This window comes from Guillardia theta (assembly GCF_000315625.1).
Source record: "Guillardia theta CCMP2712 unplaced genomic scaffold GUITHscaffold_106, whole genome shotgun sequence".
Taxonomy (NCBI): Eukaryota; class Cryptophyceae; order Pyrenomonadales; family Geminigeraceae; genus Guillardia; species Guillardia theta.
Window position 1 is genome coordinate 99,347 of NW_005434568.1, and position 11,588 is coordinate 110,934.

The 11,588-nt window shown below is 57.3% G+C and overlaps 2 protein-coding genes across 2 annotated transcripts; both read left to right on the forward strand.

Moving 5' to 3' along the window:
• Positions 1-1,525: 1,525 nt before the first annotated feature.
• Positions 1,526-2,158, forward strand: GUITHDRAFT_78784 (hypothetical protein; the record flags this gene model as incomplete). The annotated part of the gene is made up of 1 exon (XM_005823558.1): positions 1,526-2,158. A coding segment is annotated over one exon (633 nt), but the record flags the coding sequence as incomplete, so codon positions are not given.
• A 6,811-nt stretch (positions 2,159-8,969) lies between these two features.
• GUITHDRAFT_117180 (hypothetical protein) lies at positions 8,970-11,362 on the forward strand (the record flags this gene model as incomplete). The annotated part of the gene is made up of 6 exons (XM_005823559.1): positions 8,970-9,105; positions 9,367-9,536; positions 9,654-10,166; positions 10,265-10,462; positions 10,714-11,170; positions 11,322-11,362. 6 exons carry the CDS (start codon positions 8,970-8,972, stop codon positions 11,360-11,362), a joined length of 1,515 nt encoding a protein of 504 aa, XP_005823616.1.
• Between the last annotated feature and the right edge of the window lie 226 nt (positions 11,363-11,588).

Here is an 11,588-nt window from a genome sequence, read left to right on the forward strand (position 1 = left end):
GGGGGGGGAAAAATTTTTTTGCCCCCCCCCTTCCAAAAGGGGTTTTTGGGGGAAAAATTAAAACCCCTGGGGGCGCGGGGTCTTTGGGGAAAATTTTTGGGGAAAAAAAAAAAACCCTTTTAAATTTTTTCCCCCCCCCAATGGGGGGCTTCCCCCCTTTTTAAAAACGGGGGTAAAAAAATGGGGGCAAAAATTAAAGGGTTTTTTTTTTTCCCGTTTTTTCCCCCCCTTTTTTTGCCCCCTAAAAAGCACGGGGGGGCCCTTGGCAAAAAAAAAAAAAAATTTTTGGGAAAAACAAATTTTCAGAGGGTATTTTGAGCCCCCCCCCCCCCCCCCCCCCCTCCCCCACCGTACAGCCATAGATTGTATCATGTGGGAACATGAGGAATACTTGGTACTCGAGATTAATAGTTTGCAAAAAGGTTGATGCCTCTCAGTAACATTTCTCTATGAGAAACTTCTTCTTCACAAACAGCGCCTGAAACATTCGATCTTCTCAACGTCATGAAGCCCAAGTTGAAACCCATCACTCGTCGATGGTTTGCGCTTTGTACAATTTGTTTGTTATGCACTTACAGCATTTGAACGTTTATCGTCTTCGTGCTCACATGACTTCCCTCCCTCCCTCCCTTCCTCCCTCCCTCCCTCCCTCCTCCCTCCCTCCCTCCTCCCTCCTCCCCTCCAATCATGTCACGGCCGTTGATCCTGACAGTGGCCCTCATCCCCTGATGTCCCGGACCGTACTGAACTTGCCGCAGCGCCCGGCGCGGCGCCCGGGCCCCGGTGAACGTCCGATCCAGGTCCGTAATCCGATCAGAGTCGCCGGAGCGGCCTTCAACCTTCACTGAGTCAGTCGGACGCCAGCTGACTCTGCCCGGCCGCGGCGGCCGGGCGTTCGTGAGTCCGACCGTTCCGGGACTGAGAGTCGGAGGCCGGGCCGCCGGCCGGGCTCGGCTGCCAGAACGTCGGACTCCAAACGTCACGGACGTCAACCGCCCGGGCCCGGGCGGCGGTCCCAGCGGCGACTGAGTCACAGTGACCCGTCACGGCGGCCGTCCGATCACCCGGGGCCGCACTCAGCGGCAGCGGCGCCGCTCGCGAGTCGGCGGCTGCGGCTGGAGTGAATTGGTTGAGTACCACACATGAGGGCAGACCAGAGAAGCCACGGCATTTGTATGCAGTGCTGTATGCAGTGAGGGATGGGGTTGGGGAACTGAAGGAGGACAGAGGGTAGAGGGAAGCAGCTTGTTCTTGCCCTTCGAACCATCCTCTGATCGCCTTTGAGTGTCTATGAGCCATGGTGAACGTGAATGACTCCTGTCGTGATTCAACGAGATTTGTGACCTCTGTGCTAATGGTGATCGTGGTTCATGGGAGCTGATCGCATGCTCTTCAAGGTATGAGATGTCTTGTCCTTGAGAGCAGGTAGCTTGCTGGGATCATCTCGCATCGACAGCTGCTCTGATTGTTTGCCCCGCACTGCTTCGAGGCTGGTCCTGTTCTACGGCAGGAACTAGTTTCGCAAATGGCTGATCGGGAGGTTGAAGAGCTCAGCAAGCAGTTTCCCAAGTTCAAGTCGTTCGCAACTGAAGTAGAGAACTGCCTGTCGCTCTTTGAGAGGTCCAAGGAATGGTCGGACTACGTCAGCGCGCTCTCCCGACTCATCAAGGTCCTTCAACGACATGATTTCAACGACGTCGGCAAGATGGGGAGCCTTTCAGTGATCCCGGACAAGGCGCTGGTTGCGAGGAGGCTGGCTCAGTGTACGAACTCCATCCTCCCCAGTGGAGTCCACAGGAAAGCCCTCGATGCTTACCGCGTCCTCCTGACGAGGATCGGGCCCTCGCAGCTGGCGGTAGACCTGGTGCTGTGGAGCTCAGGGCTCTTCTCTCTCTTTCCACATGCCAACACCGAGTGCAAGAACATCCAGCTCCGTCTCATCGTTGACTTCTACATCCCTCTAGGCATGAACTTGGTCCCCTGCTTGGAGGGCCTTGTTATGTCCCTCCTCCCCGGGATTGAGGACGAGGCGGCCGCCTTCTACTCTGACACAGCCGCTTGCTTGGACCTCGTGAAGCACGCGACCTCTACCGAGCATTTCTTCAAGGCTCTCTGGTGGCTGCTGGGAAGCAGCGCCAACGTGCGCCTCCCGCTCCTCGCGCTGCTCAACCGCCAGATGAGCAGGATGGGGGGGGTCAAGGCAGCTGGGGTGATGCCGAGCAAGGAGGTAGTGTTCCGGGGGCTGTCGGTGTCTCTAGAGGACTCTTCGATTCTAGTTCAACGAGGACTGCTGGACCTGGTCATTTCTCACTTCCCTCACGCCAGCGAGGACGTCGGGTTCAGCTCGCAGGATTGGCTTCTCCTCACCCGAACAGCTCTGCGACTGTACGCAAGGAGAGATATGTCGCTCACCCGCCGGCTCCATACCTGGTTCATGCCGGCAGTGGAGGAGGAGGAGGCTGCTGAAGAGGAGGAGATGAGTAAGAGGAGGAAAAATATCTTGATGGAAGCTGTCTCTTCGCTCCTCTGCGAGGGTTATACCGACACGCTGGGAGCGACGCTTCCTTTCCGCGTGATCCGCTCGCTCATGGAGAAAGTGGAGCTGCGCGAGACGATACCTCAACAGCTCGGAGTTCCCATTCTCCGGGCAATATGCGATGCAAAACTGCAGGAAGGAGGAGGGGAAGGAGGAGGAGGAGGAGGAGGCGGTAGCGGAGGAGTGGGAGGTGGTATTGGAGGAGGCGATGTGCTTGACCACCCGGGACCTTCCAACAAGGATCACAGGAGAGAGAGGTTCCATTTCGCTGCTTCTACCCTGAGAGAGCTCGATCCTCGTATCATTTGGGCCACGTTATTCAATCACCTGCTAACTATGTGGCATGCTTCTCTGAAGGTCGTTCTCTCCTTCCCTCCCTCCCTCCCTCCCTCCTCCTTTCCTTCTTACCATGTTGCAGCCCTTCTTGGCTACATCTCCCAATTTCTTCCTTTCACGCTTGCAATCTCTTTCTTTCTTCCATTATCTTCCATTACTGCCCCTTCCCCTCCAACGTCCCGACTGACCTGCTGTGCACAGGAGAACAAACGCAGCGATGAGTTTGTCCATGTCATCGAGCTAGTCGAGCTCTTTCTCCTTGAGTTCGTGAGCAAGACTTCCGCGAATGTGCAGTACGAGGAGGAGGAGGACGTCGATCCTCTTGCCCTTGCCCTCCGTGTGCTGGGGGATCTGAGCGGTGCTGCTTCCGCTGAAGCTCTGAGTATCCTCCGACATGATCGCCGTCTCCTCCTCCCTGATGTCTTGCTCTCTTCCATATCCCGTATCAATGCCGTGCTAACGTGCCTGATCCAACTTGCAAGCAGCCTTCAGTTCAACAAGGACGCGGTAGGAGAGCGATGGGAGTTTCTGTCGGACAGCTTGTGCAGAGGAGGGAGGGGAAAGGGGAGCGAGGAGGCATCTTCTTTATATCCGATCGAGAACATCTGCAGAGTCTTGTGGTCCATGGTGCAGATCATAATACGCTATGAAAGGGGCAAGGAAAGCATCAAACTGCACATCCGAGGAGGAGGCGAACTTTTCAAGACTTTCCGTATTTCCATACAGCTGATCGTTTCCCTGCTCTGCGTCCTTTTCAGCATGGCAAAGACAGACTTCATCCTGAGTCTGACCCAGGAGGGACAAGGAGAGCGTGAGAGACAGGGCAGAGTGACTTATGAGAATGTAACGACGGAAGAAGGGGGAAAAGAGCAAGCACCAGCGGAGGAAACAGCAAGTGAAAGAGTAGAGATGGTCACCGAAGGCCAACCTGTAGGATCCAAACCAGAAGGTGGAGAAGCAGGAGCAGGAGCAGGAGCAGGAGCAGGAGCAGAGGCGAAGGTTCAGCTGAATTGGCTTCGAAGTCTCTTCTCCTGCTGCAGCATCGGCAACGCTGCGATCTCCTGCATGGGCATCAAGGCGCTGCTCGACCTCCGTGACCTCGTGGGTCACGACCGGGTGGTCATGCGATGGCCCGTGTGCGGAACAAACGACTGGACGGGGCTGGCAGGGATGCTGTGGGCGGCGCTGGAGGATGAGACGGCGGCAGCAGTTGCTGCGAGGCTGTTCCTTCGGATTCACGGGATCGATGGCAGGTGAGATGAGATGTGGGGAGATGGGGAGAGTTTGAATTCAGTGAGGAAAGAGTAAGACTAGGGAGGGAGGGAGAGAGGGAGGGAGGGAGGGAGGGAGGGAGGGAGGGAGGGAGGGAGGGAGGGAGGGAGGGAGGGGCGGAAGCAAGACGTGACAGCAGAGGAGTTAGTCTGGACTCTTCTTTTTCGTGTGTTTCTCTTGTATCTGGTTCCTTACCAAGTTGTTCTGCTGCAGATCTTGCCGCACTGTCCTCTCGAATGCACTACTGGGGGAGGGGGAGATGGATGGTGCGAGGAAAGGAGGGAAGCAGAGGAGGGGGGGATTCCAGCAGAAGCTGTTGGGAAGTGATTTTCAGCTCGGCTTTGGGATGGAGGACGATGGTGTGGAGAGGAAGCAGATGGCGAGGTTGAGAGGCTACGCGCGATTCAGCAAGCTGTGGAGCTCAGCGGGAAGGAGCGAGTACTCAGCGGAGCAGAGGAGCGCGCTCGGCCACGGCCTCCTGCTGGCTGTAGAAGCTCTTAGCGACCCAGATCAGAGCATGCAGCTCGCGGCGCGCTCGTTCCTGCTGGGAGCGATCCACGAGACGGAGAGGGTACTTGATCCCCTGCTCTCTGTCCTCCTCGCCGTCGGAGAGTCGACCAAGGAGCCGCTGGACGCAAAGCGCATCACCCACATGCTAGGCAGGCTCACTTGCCTCGTCTCCTGTACCTACGAGGTCCTCGTGCGGGGGAGGAGCGGGGAGGGAGGAGGAGGAGGTGCTGCCTCCACCCCGATATCTCAGCACATTGCCCAGCTGGATGCGAACTGGGTCAAGCTCATCTCTCGCTCGGTCCAGCTGTCGACCGCAGAGCCCAGCTGGGAAGTGGGCGTTTCACCCCCAGGGACCCCGCAAAGTCGAGGGCTGCTGAGCAGCTGGGGAGGGACGAGGACGGGGAGTGCCGGCCGGCAGAGGCAGCCGGCGACCCCCAACGAAGTTTGGATGAGGCAGCAGGAGCAGAGCATGTCGCTGTTCCTGCCCCTCCCCCCGTCGTGCGACTATCTCTCAGCCATGGTGATGATCGCCGCTCGCTTCCTCTCCGCTGGGTTCCGCTGGCTGGCGCACGGGGAGGCAGCGGCGCTGAGGAGTGAAGCTGCAGACTTCATCATGAGCATCCTGCAGGCAGAGACGGACGGGGAGCAGCTGCTGAGGCTGACGCGCATGATCGCGCTCCCAGTCCTCGTGCAGATGCAGGAGGCGCTGAGGGAGGATGACTGTACGACCCAAGTGAAGCTCCTAGAGCTTCTTGCCGTCATCCTTGCCAAGACAGACGGTATCCTCCTCCAGGTATCCTCGCACGAGAGCCCCGTCCTCCAGCCACAGGGCTCCTCCTCCTCCTCCTCCTCCTTGGACTCCCTCGGCGTTGCTCGGCAGGTCTTCCTGCGCTGCGTGCTGGCGGGACTGGAGCACGAGCATCCCCTGGACTCAGTGGCTAGCGACCACTGGCTCTCCTTCACCGTGAGCTGCATCCCCTTCCGACGGGTGCAGGACAAGCTGGAGCTGTTCCTCATCCCTGTCCTGACTTCGCTCTGCAAGAGGATCGTCCACCGATGCCCCTGCTCGTACGAGGACGAGGCGGCGCACGAGGCGTTGTCGCTGCTCAAGGGAGTGTCTGTGGTGTTCAAGAGGAGCCTTGCGAGCAGGGAGGGAGGGAAACTTTCCTCGTCCTCCTGGCAGCTAGCAGGCGCGGTCAAGGGGCATGGCAGCGGAAGGAAGGATCCTGACATGAATCAGCAGCACAGCAGCCGCAGCTCAAGAAAGATGCTGGACATCTCTCTGTGGGGGAACGGCTTCTTCTCCTCCTCCCAGGAGGAGAGTACTCCTGTTCCTACCGATGCCTCCTTTGACGTGCTCCTGAAGCTGCTGTCTCCTCCTGGCTGGATCCCTGGTACCTATCTGCTGCTCCTCGATCCCTCCGTTCACGCTTCCTACTACCCTCTCCCCTCCTCTCCCCTCCTCTCCCCTTATCTTCGTCCCCTCTCCCTGGCCTTGGACTCCTTCTGACTTTCGTCTCCCTCCTGCAGAGTCAGCAGGGACTTCTTCAGTGATGGGAGCGCTGCTCGGAGCATGGGGGGAGGGAGTTGAGGAGGAGGGAGGAGGGAGCGGCGCCTCTCTGTATGCTCACTTCAGCCTCGGGGCTCCTGAGTTGTTCGCGGATCTTTGGACTGACAGTAATGAGATGGGATGGGAGTTCAATACGATGGAAGAGGAGGGGGAGAGGGAGGGGATTAACGATCATGATGCTGATGATGATGTTAATGACCATGAAGAGGAGACAAGAGATGAGTGATACGTGATGGAGGAGGAGGAGGAGGAGGCAAGATGAGGGAACAGCAGGAGGAGGAGGAGGAGGAGGAGGCGGCGGCGGATAGCTGATTGGGTTCTGATGTCATCGATGACGATACAGGCAATCAGGAGGAGGAAGAATGATATATCGCAGCGTCTCAAGTACAGCGAGTCCAGGTTTCCTTTCCATCTCCATCCTTTAGGCGCCCTTGAGTTTGATTCTCCTCCTCCTCCTCCTCCTCCTCATTTCGCGCTCTCCTCCCTTATCCTCATTGTCTGGCCTTCATCGTCTTTCTTAGAGACTGATCACCAACCAGCGTTCTTTTCTTCCTGCAATTTCATCTGGCAAGGAGGACAGGAACAGTCGACCCTCTCCTCAAAGCGATGGTATCGACAGATTCGTTATCTTTTCTCCGTCCTTTCTCTTCCCTCCTCTCCATTTCCCCCTGTTCTCTCTCCTCCTCTCTCCTCTCTCCTCCTTTCTCCTCTCTCCTCCTCTCTCCTCTCTCCTCCTCTCTCCTCTCTCCTCCTCTCTCCTCCATCTCACCCACTCCTTCTCAAACCCCGTCCCAACCTCTCTCGCCACTGCTCTTTGTTCTCTGCTTTGTTCCTCTCATACTCATTACCTCCGTTCACCTGCCTGCCCTGCCCCTTCTCTTCTTTTCTCCCTCTCCTCCTCCTCTCCATCACTCAGCTGCTCTTCCCGTTTCTCTAGCCTTTGTCCTCCTCTCCATCATTGTACTCCTTGACGTCTTCTGATGATATTCTAGCCCACCATCACCAGCGCAATGAAGGAAGCTGTAGGAGGCACCAACGACCCGCACGTCATCCTCGACATTCTTATCGGTAAGGGCAACAAAACATGTCAACCCCAACAGAAAGTTGTGCAAGTCATGAACTACGTCCCTATTTTGATATGTGAACATCCCGAAATGAGTTTTGACATGTAACTCTTGTTCTTCGCTGCTTTCTTCTCATGTCTTGGATGCATTTGCTCACTGCTCTCCTCAGTGTTGAATCGCTACATCTGCAAATGCCCCTCGCTCATCGAGCGGACGCGAGAAAAATCTCAACTGCAGGATTGCATACAGGTGCGAATGAAATGGAGAAGGAGCAAGGACAGGAGAGAGAGGAGAAGGAAGAGGTGGACGAAAAGGAAGAGGAGGAGGAAAAAATAGGAAGGAGTCGAGAGAGAGAGGAAGATAGGTGAAGGGGGGGAGAGGAGGAGGGGGAGGGAAGAGAAGAGGGAGGAGAGAGGTGAGAGGAAGGATTGCGATGAGCTCACGAGCATTGTTTTAGAACGTCGTTATCGCTTGTCTCAACTTGACAAACATCTCCTCCGATTTCAACTTCTCTTCCTCGAACTCAGCTTCTAAGTATGTCCCCACCTCCTCCTTTTCCCCTCATAACAATTTTCTCCTCCTCTCCTCTCCTTGTTTTTTACATTCCATTTCTTGCACCTTCAACTCCGCTCCCCTGTCCTGACCTCTCCCTTCTCCTCTCCCTCCTCTTCTCCTTTCCTTTCCCTTCTCTTCTCCTTTCCTCTCCCTTCTCTTCTCCTATCAACTCCTTATTCCTCCTCTCTTCTCTGCTTGACGTCTTACTGTATTCCTTCATCAGCTTCCTCAAAGGCTCTTCCTCGATCTCCCTCAGCCTCATCCCTAGCGGCAGTTTCCTCTCCCGCATGGCGAGCAGCGGAGAAATTTTCTCCGACGAGCTCGTGGGCAGGCGACCAGCGCTCGATGACACGATGAACGAGCAGCTTCTGGATGCGAGGAAGAGGATAAGTTTGCGCGCCTTGCGGGTCAGTGACTATTCAGTCCCGCTCCTCCTGTTCCTGCCTCTGCTGCTCCTGCTCCTGCTCCTGCTCCTGCTCCTGCTCCTTTCATCTGAACTCTCTCAGCGGCCCTCCTTCCCCTTCGCATCGCTCCTCCTCTCTTCCTCCCTTGCTCCTCCTCCCTCTCTCCCTCTTGTTATTCCTTCACCTTGATGAGCCGCTTCAGGATCTCGGCGATCACCTCGCGCATCTGCTGGAGGAAGGATGGAGGGAGAGCGAGGATGGGGTCGGAGTCGTGCGATCCCACCGAGATGGTCTATCCCTCCTCATGTCCAAGGTGATGCTTTATCCCCTCCCAGTCCTCCTCCTCGCCATGCTCTCCTGCTCCTTCCCGTCCTTGTCGTCCTTCTCTTCCTTCTCCTCCTCCTCCTGGTCCATCTGGTCCTGCTTGCTGCCCTCTTTGCCTTTGTCTGTGTCCTCATTTCCGCCGCTATCGCCTTCATCATTCCCTCAATCCTGCTCTTTCTCCGCCTTATTCATCCTCTTCCTCGTGTTCACTCGCTTACCGTCTACTTCAGGTCGTCGATACCCTCAAGCTTATCATCCGCTCTCGCTCCACCGCGACCTCCCTCGTCCCTCATGCTCTGCAGGCAATCCGCGTCCTCTCCTCCCTCCAGCACCCCATGTTCGTGCGGCTCTGGAGGAAGGACGTCATTGAGCTCTTCAACGACCCAGCCTTCTTTCAGATGGGCGTCAGCAGCGAGGACTGGTGCATGCTTGTTGACGTTGTCATGGCGCAGGAGGAGGGAGCCTTCGCAGAGCTCCTCTCCTCCTCCCCTGGAGCACATGCCGGGGCCTCCAACATGCTCTATGGGATGAATGGTGAGAGACGAGGAACGCGCAAGCTGATCTTCTTGCCTTCCCTACCCTTCCTCCCTCCTGCTCCTGCTCCTGCTCCTATCATCATCGTCATTATCATCGTTAGCAGCAGCATCATCTAATCCTCACCTTGCCCTCTTCCTCTCCTCTTCGTCCTCTGCATTCTGTGCCCTCCTTCACGCGACCTTCTCTTTCAATTAGTGCTCCTCCTCTCACTCTGCTCACATCTCCTCCTCTTCCTGTTTCCGCTCACTCGCTTCTCAGTCCTCATCACGGGCATAGAGGGCAAGTACCGGCAGCATTCCGACTACATCAAGCGCCTTGGCTTCATCCTGTTGGCTGGGGAGGTCGACCAGTACCTCCTCTCCCTCCCTCAGATCCTTGAACGCCTTGTCGATGCCCTGCGGTTGCCTCCCGGACCAGGCTTGGGACAGGTGAGGGCAGGAGGAGCAGGAGGAGGGGGAAGAGGGGGAAAGGGAGGAGGATGAAGGTGAAGGGGAAGGGGAGGAGGAGTGTCCTAACGAGGAAGGGCAATGACGGTGGGAGAGCAGGTGTACAGGCAGGTATTTCTCTGCAAGCGTGTCCTCCTCGTCCGCCTCTCCTCCCGCAACCTCGTCTCCTTCTGGCCCATCGTCCTCTCAGAGCTCATGCGCATTCTCCGTCAAGGGAGGAGCGACTCTCCGCTGGACTCTCAGCTGGACCCTGCCGTTCCCTTCGCCGCCCTTAAGTTCCTCGACCTCGCTGCTGTCCTCCAGCCCGAGGAGTTCCAGGCCATGCAGTGGGGCTTCTTCTCCAGCGTCTCCCAGCTCGACCCCAGCTGGAACTCACGTAGCTCGTTCCCCTTTGAGCCGCTGGCGGTCTCCATCGCTAAGCTCGCGGGGGGGGAGGAGAAGCAGGAGGAGGGGAAGGCAGAGGAGGGAGAGGAGGGTGCAGCTAAGAACAAGGAGGAAGAGAGACATCTGGAAGAGCAGAAGGAGCCGAGCGAGCTCAGACGACCAGTACTGGAGCAGCTGACGGTCACGACAAGGGAGGAGCTGATAAGAGCTGCCAAGACCTTGGTGGCGGTAGGAGGAGGAGGAGGAGGAGGGAGGCAGGAGGAGAGGTTGGTTGCGGGGAAGAAGAGGAGGTAGAGAAGGAGGAGCTGGTGCTGAAGCTTGGGCAGGCGCAGGGTCGGGTGATGAAGAGCAAGCGGGCGGACGTGGAGTACATAGTGAAGCAGCTGAGGGAGGAGCACGATGACTTCCTCTGCGACCGCAGGACGTTCATGGATCAAATCGATCGCATGCCCGAGAGGACAGAGGAGAGCGAGGTTGAGCCGGAGGTCGGCTACGTGTTCCCCGACAGAGAGGAGGAGGAGACGGTCAAAGGGGCAAGAGCTCATGAAGCAGGGGCGAGAGGTGAAGGAGAGAGAGGGAGGGGAGTTGAAGTGGAGAGGGAGGAGCTCAAGGCAGTTGGAGACAGAGAGGTAGAGGAGGAGGCAGGAAGAGGTGCAGGAGGTCGCTCGTTGTTTTCCTGGAAACTTTCGGCGAGGTCGAGGAGCCGGCGGGACTTGAGGATGCGGCGGCGGTAGGAGGAGGCGGGGGAAGGCACTGCTGACACGTTGGCCTCCAGGTGCAGGAAGAAACCAAGGAGGAAGGAGAGGAGGAGGAGATCACGGAGAGGATCAAGATGCTATCGACCGTGTTCTCCAACGGAGTGCCGGAGGCAGCGAGCGAGGAAGGGAGGAGGGTGGAGAGTCTTCTGTACGAGGACACGGTAGAAGAGCAGCACTTGCCGCCGATCGCGGAGGGCAGCGTGAGAGACGTGGAGGAGGAGCAGGAGAAGCGGGAGCTGGAGCTGGAGCTGGAGCTCCCGCAGCCGCAGGAGGAGGAGGAGGAGGAGGAGGAGCAGCAGCAGCAGCAGCAGCAGCAGCAGCAGCAGCAACAGCAGGACGCGGAGCAGGAGCAGGAGCAGGAGCAGAGAGGAATAGGCAAGAAGGAAGATACAGTGGCTCGATTGCAAGGCATCGGTGTTGGAGAAAGAAGAAGCTTGGAAACTGCTGGAGGGCAGCACGAAAGAAATGACAGCGGTGAGTGTGCGAGGGAGGGAGGGAGGGAGGCAGGCAGGGGAGGCAGGGAGGGGAGGGGAGGCGAGGCAGGGAGGCAGGGAGGCAGGGAGGCAGGGAGGGAGGGAGGGAGGGAGGGAGGGAGGGAGGAGGGAGTGATATTTTTTTGGTGCAGTGGGGAGCGATGGGTCAACTTTTAAGGATTGCATCGAATGAGATAACGCAAAGAAAGTCTCCACCACTCCTGCCGCTGCTCTTCCTTGTTTCTATCTTAACGTCCACCTTGCCTGCTCTTGCTCCTTTCGTCCTTGCCAGTGCGTTCCTTTAAGTTTGACCTCCTGCTCGCTTCAGCACCTGATCTCTGTCAAGAACAGTGCAAGAGAAAAGGAGCAAGAAAGCAGCAGCAGCAGCAGAACTTGGATTGGGTTTGAGGTTGGAAGAG